Source organism: Protopterus annectens, chromosome 7.part1 (genome assembly GCF_019279795.1).
Source record: "Protopterus annectens isolate FY-2018-M chromosome 7.part1, PAN1.0, whole genome shotgun sequence".
Lineage (NCBI taxonomy): Eukaryota > Metazoa > Chordata > Ceratodontiformes > Protopteridae > Protopterus > Protopterus annectens.
This window is the reverse complement of record NC_056740.1, coordinates 223,107,017-223,122,718: the sequence shown is the minus strand read 5'-3', so window position 1 is coordinate 223,122,718 and position 15,702 is coordinate 223,107,017. Positions and strand designations below refer to the sequence as shown.

Genomic DNA, 15,702 nt, shown 5'->3' with positions numbered 1-15,702 from the left:
ACCATCATCACATTCATCTATCAACTGAGGAATAAATAATTGCCTGTTAAACCAAAAGGTCACTCCACCAGAGCTTTAGCCACTTCTGTGGCCTTTCAGGCTAGGTTGCCCATGGAATCTATTTGTGCTGCGGCTACATGGGCCAACCCACAAACTTTCATTTCACATTATAAGTTGGATGTGGTTTCCAGGAGCAGAGCTGATTTTGGTCCCACTGTTCTCAAGAGTTTGTTCCGATGAGCCACCCTGGGTTTTAGGTGCTAGGGACGCTGTCCTAACCAGCAAGAATGAAGGCGAGATAGATAACTTAACATAAAGAAGTTATGTACCTACCATAACGTTCCATGTTAGTTGTCTTCTTCTCGCCTTCTTTCTTGTGTCCCACCCTCCATCCCCCTATCCTAGTAGACCGAGAAGAGTTCCTTATGGTTTTTCACTGGCTGAGTCTTCTCTGGCTATTCCTCTCTGCCTAGTAGCCTCTCTGGTAGGGTTTATGCTTTATAGGATAGGAGTCCTTCCTTTTTATGTCTGCAGTTAGACTTACCAAACGAGATCTGGGTTTCTAGCGCCAGGCATCATGGGATATGGGGAGGCCTTGAGCCAGTAAACAGCTCTCGAGCTTTTGAAGATGGCCGAGTCGGAGCCGAGGATCGGCTCCGAATCCAACCAGCAAGAAAGAAGGCGAGAAAAAGACAACTAACATGGAACGTTATGGTAGGTACATAACTTCTTTTTATGTGACGATTATCTAATCTTTAAATGTGTAAATGTGTTTAATATATAAGTTTAAAGGAGAATTGTGAGGTTATATTAAATTATTATCATCTATTTATTATTTATTGTCATTTGTTAACTGGTTTAGTCCAGCCGAGCCAGGGGCCCATTTTCAGTGGAGACCCAAGGAGAAAAGCTCCAGATAACAGTAACAATGCAACATTTTCAGTGGAGACCCGAGGAGAAAAGCTCCAGATAACAGTAACAATGTAACAGACGTTTCAAAAAAAATATTACAAAGAATATCACAAGAAATAGCTATAATTACAATGTTATAGTTTCAAGCAGTTAAACATTGAGGAATTGGAATCACTTTTTTTATACAATTTTGTTCAAAACTGCGGAAAAATCAGGCACATAATAATAAGATAGGCTCAAACTGGCAACAACTTTTTTTATAGGTAACAGCTGGAAAACACAGTATGTACAGGAAACAGGGAGTAGGGTAGAGGAAGTAAAAGAAGTGTTAGAGAGACAAGTAGAAAAAAGAAAGAGTGCTTAGATTGAGGTAAAAGTAATTAGGAAGAGAGCAGTGTAATATCAGGTAGGAGTTTGACATGGACAGAACCAGGTGTTTATTAGGTAGTTTTTAAGCTCTTGTTTAAATTGGGCTTTATGAGGGATACATCTTATGTTAAGGGGAAGGGTACTCCAGGAATGAGCGACAGAGAATTTATAGAGGGACATGCCTATATTTTTAGCAGGTTTGTATATGTGTAGAAGATATTTGTCTGATGTGCAAAGCTGACCTGTGGGGTTATAGGGTGATACAATGTTAGAGATGGAGGATAAGGAGGTGGGGTTATAGAGTATAGTGTGTGTAATGTGTAGTTGTGGAAGGAGAAGTTGTTTTTGAAATTTGGGCCATAATAAAGACTTAAGAGTGAGACAATGGTGGGAATTATATGGTAGATTGGTGGCGAACATAGCTATTTTGTGTTAGGATTGTTCTAATTAGAGAGGAGAGATGACTGAAGGTTTGTAAGGACTGGGGCTGCATAAAGAAGACAAGGTAAGAGAAGTGATGTAGCAAGAGAGGGTTTAGTGGAGGTAGAAAGTAGTTTGTGATTACGGTACGAAGTCCAAGTTTTTGATTAGTTTTTTTTTTTTTATACACTAGTTAATGTGACTGTCAAATTTTAGCTTGTCATCAATAGTTACATCAAGTAGTTTAGTAAAGGGTTCAGCTGTGATGATAGTGTTGTTTAGAGAGATAATTGAGAAGGAGGGTGTAAGGTGTACCATTGTTTTAGGGAGGAAGAGTAAGAATGTCTTATTGTTTTCATGTGACATATAGTATTTATCTGACTCTTTGAAATAGATTTTGTATAATTTTTTCCAAACTGCATTTATAAATTGGGCTGATACAGAATACTTATGCAGTGGGCTTAAAACATCCATGAAAAATTTTGATACTTAAGAAACCTGAAAAAAGCAGTCTACCAGCAGACATCTCTGTAAATACCTCAAGGTATAAAATATAAGCGGTGAACATGTTTTCTTTCTTGGAATATTACTATGTTTGTACCTGTCAACTGTCCAGATTTTCAAAGAATGTCCATATTTGTGCTTCATATTTTTGGTCTGATCTTCATAAAATTGTTTTTTTTTTGGCAAATCATCAAGGACTGAAATCATTAAGTAATGACAGTCATTTGAATTTCACACTTCACATCTTTCAGAAAATGCTTGCTTACTTAAAACCTGTTATTCTAGCAACTTTCTAAGTTTATAAGAGAAATATTTAAAATCTGCCTCTATTTTTTGAGAATTTGACCCCCATTACTTTTGGCTTTGTCCAGATTTTTTAACAGGTTGAGAGGTATGATCTGTGTCACACTTACATCTTACCTGGTAACAGGCAATAAACATGGGCACTCCTTTTGCTACTGTGGACTAGCATGACTACTCATCTCTTATTTTATAATGTAAATATGTGTAAATACATCACAGAGTAGACTAAGCTTCCTACAGAGTAAAAAGATACTGTAATTCTGCTTTTAGTATGAGTGATTGTACCATATGGTATCCTGTAACTGCCGTGGAAACATCTTTTATACAGTAAACTGGCAAGGTATCTGAATGTTTCAAAGTGTTATTCTCACTTGTGTATCAGTAAAATCTTACAGTCTAACAGCTTATTCTGTTATTCTTGTAGTATTTTGGTTAATGTGATATTTTGCTGTAAACAGGTACGAAAAGTTATAAAGAACATGGACACAGAATGCTTCTCATTTGGCTTCATGGTGTTGTTATGGCTGGAGAAAACCCAATTAAAGGGCTGTATGAGTGCCTTGTTGGGATAAGCAGGAGAGATTTGGCTGGTAAGAAAACTGTTATAATTACCAGTGTTATTTGTATCTTTTTCTGAAAGTACTGGAAATATTGATTTGAGCTATACAGTCATCCTTCTACATAAAGGTGGGCCATCAACAGATTCAGGAAACTACAGACCCATAAGTCTCACTAGTCTCATATGCAAAGCCATGGAAAGAATTATCATGGAAACGATCAATAATGACATAGGAAGCCTCCATACACTGAACCCAGCCCAGTCTGATTTTGTCAAAGGCAGGTCATACCTAGTCAACCTGGTTGACTTCTTTGAGAAAGTCCCCAAAGCAATGTATGAGGGCAAAAAAAGTTCACACTGCCTATCTTGACCTGGCCAAGACATCTGACATAATACCACACTCAGGCATTGTTGAGAAACTCAAGAGGTTAGGTATAAACTCTTATGTCACCCAGTGGATATTCAGCTGGCTCACAGACAGTACCCAGCAAGTTAGAATTTGGGAGTCCACCTCTACAAAGAGGTGAGTCACAAGCAGAGTCCCTCAGGCATCAATCCTAGGACTTCTTTTTAGCATTTATTTCTCTGAAGTCAAGGCCAGTGTCAATGGCATCTGGTTAACTGCATTTGCAGATGATTGCAAATTAGGAGCAGTCGTAAAATCCACCATCTATGCAAGTGTTTTTCAGGAAGGGCTGACACAGACAAACTGGTGTCAGAGCCATGGACTAAAGCTAAATGCTAAGACATGCATAATAGCATCCTTCAGGAAGTCATCCACCAGTAGTAACTGTCATATTGACAACTCACCCCTCAGAGTTGACTCAGTAGTCAGGAACTTGGAGACACACATAGACAATAAATTAGCCTTTGACCATCACATGTCTACAGTAGTAAGGAAATCGTTCTATGTTGTGCAATTTATAAACAAAGGAATGGCATCTAGGTCCACAGAGGTCATTGTTCCAGTGTATTCAGCATTCATTAGACCTGTCGAGTACAGTGGCCCCTTCAGTATATACCCAACTAGTCACATTTAACAACTGGGAACATCCACAGAGGTTCATCACTAAAATTTATTTATTTATTTTTCTTTAACATTTGTTTAGCAGGATAGTCTAGCTGGACAGCTGGTGTCCATTTTCAGCAGAGTCCTGGGGAGAAAAGCTCCAAACAGTTACAGAGTGGAGAATAGTTAATAATAACAATCAAGGTGACAAAGTTTAGGAAACACATGTAAAAAGGTTAACAGGGTATCAATACAGGGGTGAAGTACAGATATATGATTATACACTTTATAGTCAAGTGTAGGTACAGTGTTATTACATTACAGAGAATTAGTATAGTATAGGCTTATAGACAATATTTACAATATGTACAGTGAGAATGAAATCGAACACAGTATTATTTGTTTGACTAAAGCATCAATAGAAACTTCATTCAGCATGGTGTGACTTCAGGGGGGTCCATTGCAGTTATATAAATGGTCATTGTATAGATAGGATTTTAGAAGGTTTTTGAAGGTGGGTGTACATTTCTGTAGTCTGAGGTCAGAAGGCAGGGTATTCCATGTTTTAGCAACATCATGAGGAAAGAGAGATACCCCAGAGCTGTTTTTACATTGGATATCTTCTATCACAGCTTTGTTACTGGAGCTTAACTGTCTGTTTGAATTGTAGAAGTTTAGGAGATTGGTCAGGGCAGGGTTTTTTTTCAGGATAATACAAGATCTGGTGTTCTAGGTTGAGTTGGTGGTATCAAAGTAAATTTGGGAATTCTAACCAGTGTAGTGTATATAGGGATTGACAGTGGTGGAAGCGTGATCTGGCATTGGTAGTGAACCTGGTGATTTTGTTATAGCATGTGGAGAGTTTATTAAGGTCAGTTTTATTTAGGTTTGTTAACACTGGGAAAGCATACAGTAGTGTTGCTAGCAGATGGGTTCTGGTGATGGCGATTCTAGCTTTGGATTTTAGGTAATTTTTACAGTGATAGAGTGGTCCCTAGTTTCTTGTGTACTTTGGAGACAATGAGGGATATATGTTTGTTGTATTTTAGTTGTTGGTCTATTGTAAATCCTAGCAATTTTGCTTCTGGGACTGGGGTGATGAGGGTCTTCTTAGTAGAGGATATGAAGAAGGTAGTATCACAGGTCTTTATTGGGTGAAATAGCATAAGTTGTGTTTTCTTTGGATTTAATATTAATTGGGATTTGTTTAGTCAGTTTTCTATTTCAGTGGAGGACTACTGGGTTTTATGTTGGAGACATTGTTTGATGCAGAGCAGATCAGGGTTGTATCATTGGCATATTGGACTATATTGGCTTTTGTAGTTGCTGAGTGGAGTTGGTTTGTAAAGATGTTGAACAGGAGGGGGCCGAGGATGGAACCTTGGGGTACACCAACTGTGACTGGGAGTGAGGGGGAAAGAGAGTTAAGCCATTTGACAAACTGATGGCAGTTGTTCAGATAGCTATTAAACCAGAGCAGGTTGGGGCTGTCAAGGTTGAGATCTACGGTCAGGTTAGGAGTTTGTTGTGGGGAAACTGTATCGAATGCTTTGGATAAGTCTAGAAAGGTGGCAGAGACGAGTTTATCTTGTTTTCTGTGTATGTTTATGGTGTTGGTGAAGTTAATTAGGGCTGTGGTGGTGCTGCGGGATGGGCAGAAGCCATGTTGTGAATTGGATAGAACATTGTTCGAGAGAAGGTGGGTGAGGAGTTGATGGTGGCTGCACCTTTCCAGAATTTTGGATAGGGGTGAGAGGATTGCGATAGGTCTGTAGTTGGAAAGATCAGTAGAGGGACTGCCCTTGTGAAAGGGGATGATGAGGGAGGTTTTCCACAAGGTTGGAACAGAGTGTTCGGTAATAGATCTGTTTATTAGTAGTGTGATTGGGTAGGCTATGGCCTTGGATGCGAGTTGGAGGTATTTGGCAGGAAGATTGTCGGCAGTGAGGGTGGTTATACAAGTAACATGTCCTATGCAGACCACCACAAAGTCCTATCCCTGTATTCTGCCTCCTACAGGTTGTTGAGGGGAGATCTATGCTTGGTATACAAGACATTGTTAGAGCTCACCATGTTGGACCTCCTGCATATCTGCAAAACAGACAGTACCAAGATTTACCTATTCTAAAGACTTAAACCATGCCTGTGATGTAAATAGGACCTGCTGGAGATGGACAGGTATGCATCCCAGAGACTATCCCTTCTCTGGAACAGGCTCCCCATCCATGTGAAGTAGAGTTCCTCCCTAACACAATTTAAGTATAACTTGGACAACTGGAAGGGGAACATGAAACTTATCCCTGGTTTGGCACCTGTGTCTCTAATGGACACATGTAGCCTGCAAATATTTCATCTTCCAAGTTCCTGCTTACACTTTTCAAGGGTACCATAACTTGTCAGAGATTTGGGGTGCATGGTTAGGCTTAAAAAGGCCCGTGTGGTCACTACTTCGTAAACACCTATGAACCTATGTGCAAAAGTTTCCCATCATGTAGGGGTGGATTTAGAATTGACAGAAAACATGTTGAAAGGTAAATGGGTGGAATGATGTATTTAGAATGAAATTAAATCAAATGTTGGAGATAAAAGTAGTCTAAAATGTTCAGTGATATTGTCATGATTGAGAGGAGATAGCAAATTACTTGTGGAGTATGACAATAAGTAAAGAACATGGGTTTGGGAGTGGATTCAGCAGAGCAAGTAAACATTATTAGTACACAAGAGTTGGTAAAGTAAAGTTTATTTTCCAAAATGATGGAGTCTGCTGATGGAGCATAAGACATATTCAGAGAAGGTATAAAAAGTATTCAGACTTTGTAGTAGGTGGGATACTGGATTTATATTTTTTTATGTTTACCAACTAATTGCATTAACACCATAATAAAGAAGCATGCAGACACAGAAAGAGGAGGAGAGAGAGAGAAGTTATTGCAGCTCTCTGTTTGTTGCTAGTGTTACAGAAGGTCTGCACAGCCAGACACACATGCATACAAAACCATGTAAAGGTTAGCATCAATATAATACATATCCATTCGTTTTATTCACACAGGCCACAGACAAATTATATACTACATTTAAGTTTTATATTTGGTAAGCCAAAACAAAACCTATATGTATAGCCTTTGTAGAAGAATAATGCAGCTGAGGCAACTTGTCTTTATAAAAAAAATACAACAGTTTACTATACACAGGTACAGAGAAAACAGGTTCTTACCAAGGGCAAGCACTTTTCCTGTGCCTGGCACAGCCCTCATTTTATATTTACAAATGCTCATTCGACTAAGCTGTTCTTAATAATATGGGTAGGTTCTTCTCTGCTCTTAAAATTACAGATACAATGGAGAAAGCACTGTTTGCATTTAAAGAAAACTGATTTTTATTTACACATTCTTGCATCACAAATACTATGTACACTACTAAGTACACAATTGGTCATTAACATTATTTACATCCACTATTTACATATTTTTGGTAATTTTTAGTCTTAACTAGTGTAATGGAAACTGTTCGCAAAATTTAAATGTAATAATGTCTGAATGTACAATGAGTGAGAAGATCACTGAAAAATTAATCAGTAAAAACAGAATAAAAACTCCAGCAAAGCTAGTACTTCAACTGAGTGACCTCCCAAACCACTTGTATCAGAGGCACATGGGATATATGCAGACGATCCTTATGAACATCAGGTGTTTCAGCTAATTGGCGATTCTGAATGCCCATGACTTGTTTTGTCATTTTAGTGGACAATTTCAGGCCAGTAAAGACAAACCCCACTGGCTCTGATTATGCATATTTTGGCCTTGTTATGACCTCTTCAGCACAGCACAAGAGAGTGTTTGGCTAAGCATTAGAAACACAGGGCTGTTATACCCAGCTGATGTCCATTATCATTAGGGTCATTGCAAAAATATCCCAAACAACAAACTAAAACATTGAGTGAGAAGGTCACTGAATAACCAATCAGTAAAAACAAAATGAAAACTCCAGCAAAGCTAGAACTTCCACTGAGTGACCTCCCAAACCTCTTGTATCAGAGGCACATGGAGCTCATTGTTTTAGTTTGTTGCTTGGGATATTTTTGCAGTGACCCGAATGATAATGGACATCAGCTGGGTATAACAGCCCTGTGTTTCTAATGCTTAGTCAAACACTTTGCTTGTCTTGTGCTAATGAGGTCATAAGGCCAAAATATGCATATCCATAGCCAGTGGGGTTTGGCTTTATTGGCCTGAAATTGTCCATTAAAATTATGAAACAAGTCATGGGCATTCAGAATCGCTAATTAGCTGAAACACCTGATGTTCATAAGGGTCATTTGCATATATCCCATGTGCCTCTGATACAAGAGATTTGGGAGGTCACTCAGTGGAAGTTCTAGCTTTACTGGAGTTTTCATTTTGTATTTACTGAATGCTATCAGTTCTAGGAATGTGGCATCTGTCATCATCATCAACCCCCTTTTTCTCATTTATGCATAGGATCGGATTGTTGTGTCAACTGTTGCCACATTTCTCAATTCATAGCACCTTCTTTGACAGTCGCAAGTATTGCCTCACACAATTTATACATTTCTTAGCTGGAGCCCCTCACCCTCTCTTGCCCTCTTCCACTTTCTCCCAAATTTGCTGATGCTTTGCTACACATATGGCCAAATCACTGTAATGTTAAGTTGTCTATCTCGCCTTCTTCTTGCTGGATGGGTTCGGAGCCGACCTCGGCTCCGACTCGGCCACTCTAAAAGCTCGAGAGTTGGTTCCACCGGCTCGAGGCTCCCCTTATATCCCACAATGCTAGGCGAGAGTTACCTCAGATCTCGTTTGCCGCTACAGCATCGAGGTGTTGGTTTTTCTACCGGCTTGTTGGTAAGTGTAATTTTGGTAAAATTAGATCACTTAAAACCCTATATTTTTGAGTTTATATATATTTCCCTTAGTGTAGTGGGTTTTTCTACTCCGGTTTTCCGGAAAATCCCAATTTTTTTCCAAAGAACTTTTAAAGTTCTCTCGGCCTTCTGGCCTTTCTCCATCCCCTAGTTGTGTGTGTGTGTTACTCTTGGTAAACTTTAGTTAATTGTTTATTTTTGAGTTTTAAAACTAAATTAGTGTAATCAGTGTGTTTGTTGAGTGTGTGTGATTACACTTTTGTTTAGGATGTCTAAAGACACAAAGGTCTCAGGCTTCAAGAAGTGTGATGCGTGCTGTCAGAAAATGTCTCTGACAGGCGGTCACACTTCTTGTGTCTATTGCCTGGGGCCTTTGCACCTGCAGGACTCCTGTGCTGTATGCCACGGCTTCAGCCCCAGGGTCCTGCAGGAAAGAAAAAATAAGTTGATCCTGAGGGGTCTTCTTAAGCCGGAGGATTCCCTTTCTGTCTCTGGGAAGCCCTCTAAGGCTTCTAGGTCCTCGGCTCCAGCAACTGAGCCGAGACCTAAGGCTTCTAAACCTCCGCCTACATCGGCTCCGACTGGAGCCGATGAGTCTCAGTCCACAGTTTCTGTGGTTCCCTCGGCTCTGGCTGGAGCCGAGGTAATAGAGGTTCCCGTGTCGGCTCCGTCCAGATCTTCGGAACCGACATCGAGGAAGAGGTCCAGGTCACCGTCCCTTGGCTCCGTTCATTCGGCTCCAGGATCTCCCCTGCTGTCTGAACGGAGCCATAAATCTCATTCCTCTAGGTCATCGAGGCTATCGGATCATGACCTTCAGAGGGTAGTGAGTCGACTTCTTAAGTCCGAGGCACTAGCCCAGATGCTTCAGAGCCCGACTCATCAGTCGATGCCTGCCCTTGTCCATCAATATATTCCTCCTCCGACTCCGTTGAGCTTGGAGCCGGGTCGTGTCGGAACCGAGAATGTGGTAGCGTCGGAGCCGATACAATTGTCTTCGGCTCCATCGACGGCTCCGATTTCTTCCTTAGAAGAATCTCGGCGCCGGACTTCCATTGTCGGCTCCGAGGGGGTGAGTGGCATCGGACCCTTGTCCGACCCCGCTCTTCCTCTCGGAGCTTCGGCGCTGGTGAGTTCGGCTCCGACATCGGCCTCGGAGCCATCACTGTCGGTGCCGAGGGGGGTTCTCAGCTTCTCGGAGCGGGGACCTCTGGCTTTGCCTGACAGGGGTGCTTTCGAGGTCATGCGGAGTGTGTTAGAGCCTGGCTCTACTCCACAGTCGGCCCGTCCGCCCTCCCTCACGGTGCCTCAGGTCAAGTCGACTCACTCCCTCATCCCGGACCGCAGAGAGCCAGCTCCTCAGGAACCCCTGTGGGGATCTCATCCTCTTCGAGGCCTCTCCTGATTTGGCAGAAGAGCCCCTTGGAAGAGGAAGTGTAGAGGAAACACATTGCCTCACCTGAGTCAATCACATCTGATACAGATTTAGATGATTCCGAGGGTTCCCCGTTCCCCTTCTGAAGATGTCTCTTTTGCAGACATTCTAGAGATCCTGAAGCAGAGGGGAAATTGGCCAGCCCTTAACCCTTCGGAGGATGAATCTGTATATCTTGAGGCGTTTGGCTCTCGTCCTTCCACCTCCTGGGTGTCCCCCCCCCTTTTGACCCCCTCATGCAGGTGGTTGCTAAAAAGGCATGGACGGCTCCTGATTCAGTAGATCCCACTCCCAGGAGACCCTCCAAATTCATAACGGCACCAGCAGACAAGCAGTTCTTGACAAAAGGAGTTTCTGTGGATGCTATGGTGGTAGCTGCTGCCACTAAGAAGGAACTAGCTGATCCTTCAGTACCTGTCCATCCACCTAACAAGGAATCTAGGTCCATGGACAGGTACGGGAAGCAGATGTTTTCGTCAGCGACATTTACTATGCGTTCGCTGAACTACCTGTGCCATTTCACTCGTCTTCAAAGAGACTTGATTAAAGAAGCGAGTGACATGTTGAAGGATCCTACAGCTGTGGGTTTTCAAGATAAAATGAACACTCAGCTGGCTACCCTTAACTCCATAGTCAACTCCTCCATGCGCCTCCTTTCTTATGCGGCTGATGGAGCGAGTAGGGCCGCAGGGACAGATGTGGCCTTACGTAGGCATGCCTGGATGCGGCTATGCAATTTTGCGGACCCTTCAAGACGTCTTTCACTAACTCCCGTTTGATGGATCATCTCTCTTTGGTCCTCAAGTGAAAGAAACCTTGACTAGGTGCGAGACTGATGGCAAGACTCTTTCTGCCGTCGGAGTCCGTTTTTCTACTCCTTCTAGGCCTTACCCCAAAGGCCAGAAAAGTGGGAAAATGTGGTTCCGTAAACAAAATCAAGGGACTTCGCCTGACGCACAAAGTCGTTACCCCGCCAGAGGCAGAGGCGGAATAACAATGGTAGACGCCGCCTCGAGGCAGGGGCTCCGCAGAACCAGGGCATTCGAGAAGCCTTCTCTGATAAGCCCTTTCAGCATCCCTGAGGTGTTGCCCGGCTGCCCACCTTCGGAGGCAGTCGGGGGAAGGTTGTCACTGTACCCAAAAGCCTGGCTATCCCTGACTCAAGACAAATGGGTACAGTCTATCATCTCCGAAGGCTATTCTATCCCCTTTCTTCACATTCCGAAACAATCAAAAAAATCCCTTCCAGATGTTCCACCCGCGCAAAGGGATCTAGCGGTTTTGGAAATTTCAAAACTGCTTGCAAAAAGAGCAATTCAGCCAGTTCCAGCAGACCAGCAAGGATCCGGAATCTACTCAAGGTTCTTTTAGTTCCAAAGAAAACAGGGACTGGAGACCAATTTTGGATCTCAGTATCTTGAACAGATCAGTCAAGAAAACAAGATTTCGGATGGTCATGCTGCAGTCCATCCTTCCCCTATTGGGAAAAGGAAACTGGATGTGCTCTATAGACCTTCAGGATGCGTACTATCACATAAAATGAACAGACGCTCCAGAAGATTCCTCCGCTTCAGGCTGGGAACCAGTCATTTTCAATTCAGGGCCCTGCCCTTTGGTCTCACCACTGCCCCGGATGTTTACCAAATGCATGGCAGTGGTAGCTTCTCACCTGAGACGACAAGGATTCCAGGTGTTTCCATATTTGGACGACTGGCTCCTCACAGCCCCCACCAAGCATCTCCTTCTGATGGCCAAGGATTACACTTTTCGCATTTGTCAAAGTTAGGCATTTCAATAAATTGCGAAAAGTCTGTTTTGTCGCCTTGTCGTACTATTACCTTCATAGGCGCAAATCTAGACACAGTAAACATGTTTGCGAGGCTAACAGATCAGAGAATAACAGACATACACAGACTGGTCTCTCCTTTTCAACAACAACAGAATCAAAGCCAGGTTAGTTCTGAAAGTGTTGGGAATTATGGCGGCTGCCATACCTCTGCTTCCATTAGCCAGATTCCACATGAGAATCCTTCAATGGATGCTCTTTACACAATGGTCATACCAGCAACTTCCAATGTCCCACACCATTATGATCACGCAGACGTGCAGAAATCATCTAATGTGGTGGATGTCTTCCCCTCAGCTCTGGTTGGGAAGACCATTTGTTCCCCCCCCTCCGGTTGCTACTTTGACAACGGACGCCTCCCTGATCGGGTGGGGGGGGGGGCATTATCAGGGCAGGACGGTCCAGGGCACATGGCAACCAGACGAATGCCACTTGCACATAAATGTTCTGGAGATGAGAGCAGTGCTTTTAGCGTTGCAAGCCCTTCAAGACTCTCTCCCCTTGGGAACGATTGCAATCCAGACAGACAATATGTCTGTAGTGTGGTACATCAACAAACAAGGCGGAACCAGGTCCTACCCCCTGTGTCGAGAAGCACTCAGATTGTGGCAATGGGCGATTTCTTCTCAGCGTTTTCTGATAGCAACGCATATCCCCGGGAAGTCCAATCAAATAGCGGACAAATTGAGCAGAGCTATCCTCATGCCTCACGAGTGGTCTCTGAAAGACTCTGTTGTGAGAGAGATTTTTCTCAAGTGGGGTCAGCCTTGCTGCGATCTTTTTGCTACTCCCCAAAACAGCAAGTGCAGACATTATTTCACTCTATTCCCTTTACCAGGCCAACCCAGCAGAGACGCTCTAGTCCAAGTTTGGCCCCGGGGACTTCTGTATGCATTTCCTCCTTCCCACTAATCTCTCAGGTCATACAGAAAGCTATCGCTCAGAAGGCCTCGTTGATCCTCATTGCTCCTTACTGTCCTCGACAGGTGTGGTTCCCCTTTCTACATCAATTTCTACTGGAGCGACCTTGGCATCTGGACCTAGTTCCAGACCTTTTGATCCATCAATCGGGTCAGTTACATCGCCCTCCCTCTCTGAACCTCACTGCTTGGTTCCTCCAGTTCCAACATTAGCCAGGCTTCCTCAATTATCTCGCTCTGTTCGAGATATTTTGATAGCTTCCCATAAATCTTCCACTAGGAAGATTTATTTGAGTAAGTGGAAACGCTTTCACATATTGGGCTCAAGGAAGGGACATAGATCCTTTCACTGCTTCCATCCAAATAGTCCTTGAATTTCTAGCTGAACTCTTCCATGCAGGTTCATCCCTTCTACTCTTAAAGTTCAATTGGCGGCTATCTCTAACTTTCATGTAGGTATTTCTGAGTCTGCCTTAATGTCCCACAAGCTTTGCAAAGCCTTTTTGAAAGGAGTTTTTCTTCTCAGACCTCCTATAAGAAATCCTCCTTCTCCTTGGGACCTAAATTTAGTTCTTACTTCTTTGATTCTCCCCTTTCGAACCTGCAGCCTCCTGTTCTTTAAAATTGCTATCATGGAAGACTCTCTTTCTGGTAGCTATTACTTCAGCTAGAAGAGTCTCAGAACTTCATGCACTCAGCTGTCGACCTCCTTATCTATTGTTCCATAAGGCAGGGTATCCTTACGAACCAACCCGTCCTTCTTGCCTAAGGTAGTCTCGACGTCAAATCTAAATCAAAGCATTGACCTCCCTGTTTTTTTTTTCCAGAATATTCCAATAGGTCTGAACAAAAATTACACTGGCTAGATGTTCATCGTCAGTTGAGGTACTATTTGGATAGAACAAAACAATTCAGAAAATCTGACCAACTGTTTATCTCCTATGCAGAAAGCAGAAAAGGACTTTCAGTTTCAAAGGTATCATTATCTAGATGGCTTACATCTCTGATTACCCTTGTTTATGAGATTAGACACCAAAAGCTGCCTAATAAACCTAAGGCCCATTCTACCAGAGCTTTGGCTACTTCTTTAGCCTTCCAAGACAGACTGCCTATTGACACCATTTGTGCAGCGGCTACTTGGGCTACTCCTCACACTTTCATTTCTCATTTTGCATAAGTACATGATTTAACAGTTTTTATAATTGTTAATGTGATAGGTCATAGGTTAGGTTTTGCATATTAATGTGATAGGTTTTTTTGCATATTGACTAGTCAATTGCTTTTCTTTGTTACAAACCTTAATTGTTAAAAGCTAACAATAAAATTGCTGAAGTTTGAGCCTTGGTCTCTTGTGTCATCTCTAATATTGTATTAACCACAGAATTTAGTAACCTGACCACAACACACATAAACTACTTGCCGAAGTCTATCACTGAAGACACAGACTTAGGATGAAGGAGAAAGATCCTCAAGCTCCTCCCGAGGATGTCACCTTTGGGGATATAATAGAACTGATGAAGCAGAGGGAGAGTAGTCCACCAAAGCGCCTTCATCGTACAGAAAGCTTGGATGGAACCTGACATGGCAGAATGCATTCCTGAAAAAAACAGAAAGAATTCTAGTAGCCCCAAAGGAAAGGAGACATTGGCCCAGAAGCTGCCCAGTAGATGCCATGGTAGTGGCAGCTGCCACAAAGAAAGAACTATCCGAAGAAAGCTCTTCTGTCCATCCTCCTAAGAGAGAGAGTGCAGGGCATTGAACACACTAGGGAAATGGGCTTAAGCTTCAGCGACTTTTGCACTTCAAGTGCTGAATTATCTTGCACATTTGACTCACTTCCAAAGGGACTTGATCAAGGAGGTTTTCAGGTCTCTCTTGGGTAACTCACCATTGGACTTACAGAAAATAGTGGATGTACAAATGTCTACCCTACAATCTACTTTCAGTGTTGCCATGCTACTGCTTTCGAATGCAGCAGATGGCACATCAAGAGCATCTAGTACAGGCATTACTATGTGTCACCATGCATGAATGTGGCTATGTAATTTCGTGGAAAGTTTCAAGGCATCCTTTATAAATGCCCCCTTCATTGATTCCACTCTGTTTGGACCTAAGGTAAAAGAAATGCTTATCAAGAACAAATAAAACTCCACAAAGATACTTTTCCAGGAATCAAAGGGGAGGTAAGAAAATGTGGTTCAAATAATCACAGGGTTTTCACCATGCCACTGTTGGAACTAGACCTCCCCAAGGCAGAGATGGTGGGAATATGAATGGACCATAGAAGTACAAGCAGATGCAGAATCAAGGATGTTCTTCATCTCACATTGCTGCAGTCCTTACACTTGGGTAGTCCGCTGTCCTCGGTCGGCCCGAATATCAAAGTATTAGGCTGACGTCGGTCAAGGCGCTTAAGACTGACATCAGGACGTCAGGGTACAAATGCGCATGACCGACGTCATATCCTCAGTCTTTTTTGCCGCATGGTCCGATGCAGAAGCAGCGTTGCAAGTGCCGTTCGGCGTTCTGAAATTTTTCGAATT

General features: G+C 42.7%; 1 protein-coding gene across 2 annotated transcripts in view; it reads left to right on the top strand.

Annotated features, from left to right (window-relative positions):
- The window catches only part of ANKDD1A (ankyrin repeat and death domain containing 1A), a 1,318,298-nt gene that overhangs the window by 1,267,745 nt on the left and 34,851 nt on the right, over positions 1–15,702 (top strand). For both annotated transcript variants that reach the window (XM_044078678.1, XM_044078677.1), the window contains one exon: positions 2,967–3,098. In XM_044078678.1, the coding sequence (XP_043934613.1) occupies positions 2,967–3,098 (132 nt within the window). The remainder of the gene's footprint in view (positions 1–2,966; positions 3,099–15,702) is intronic.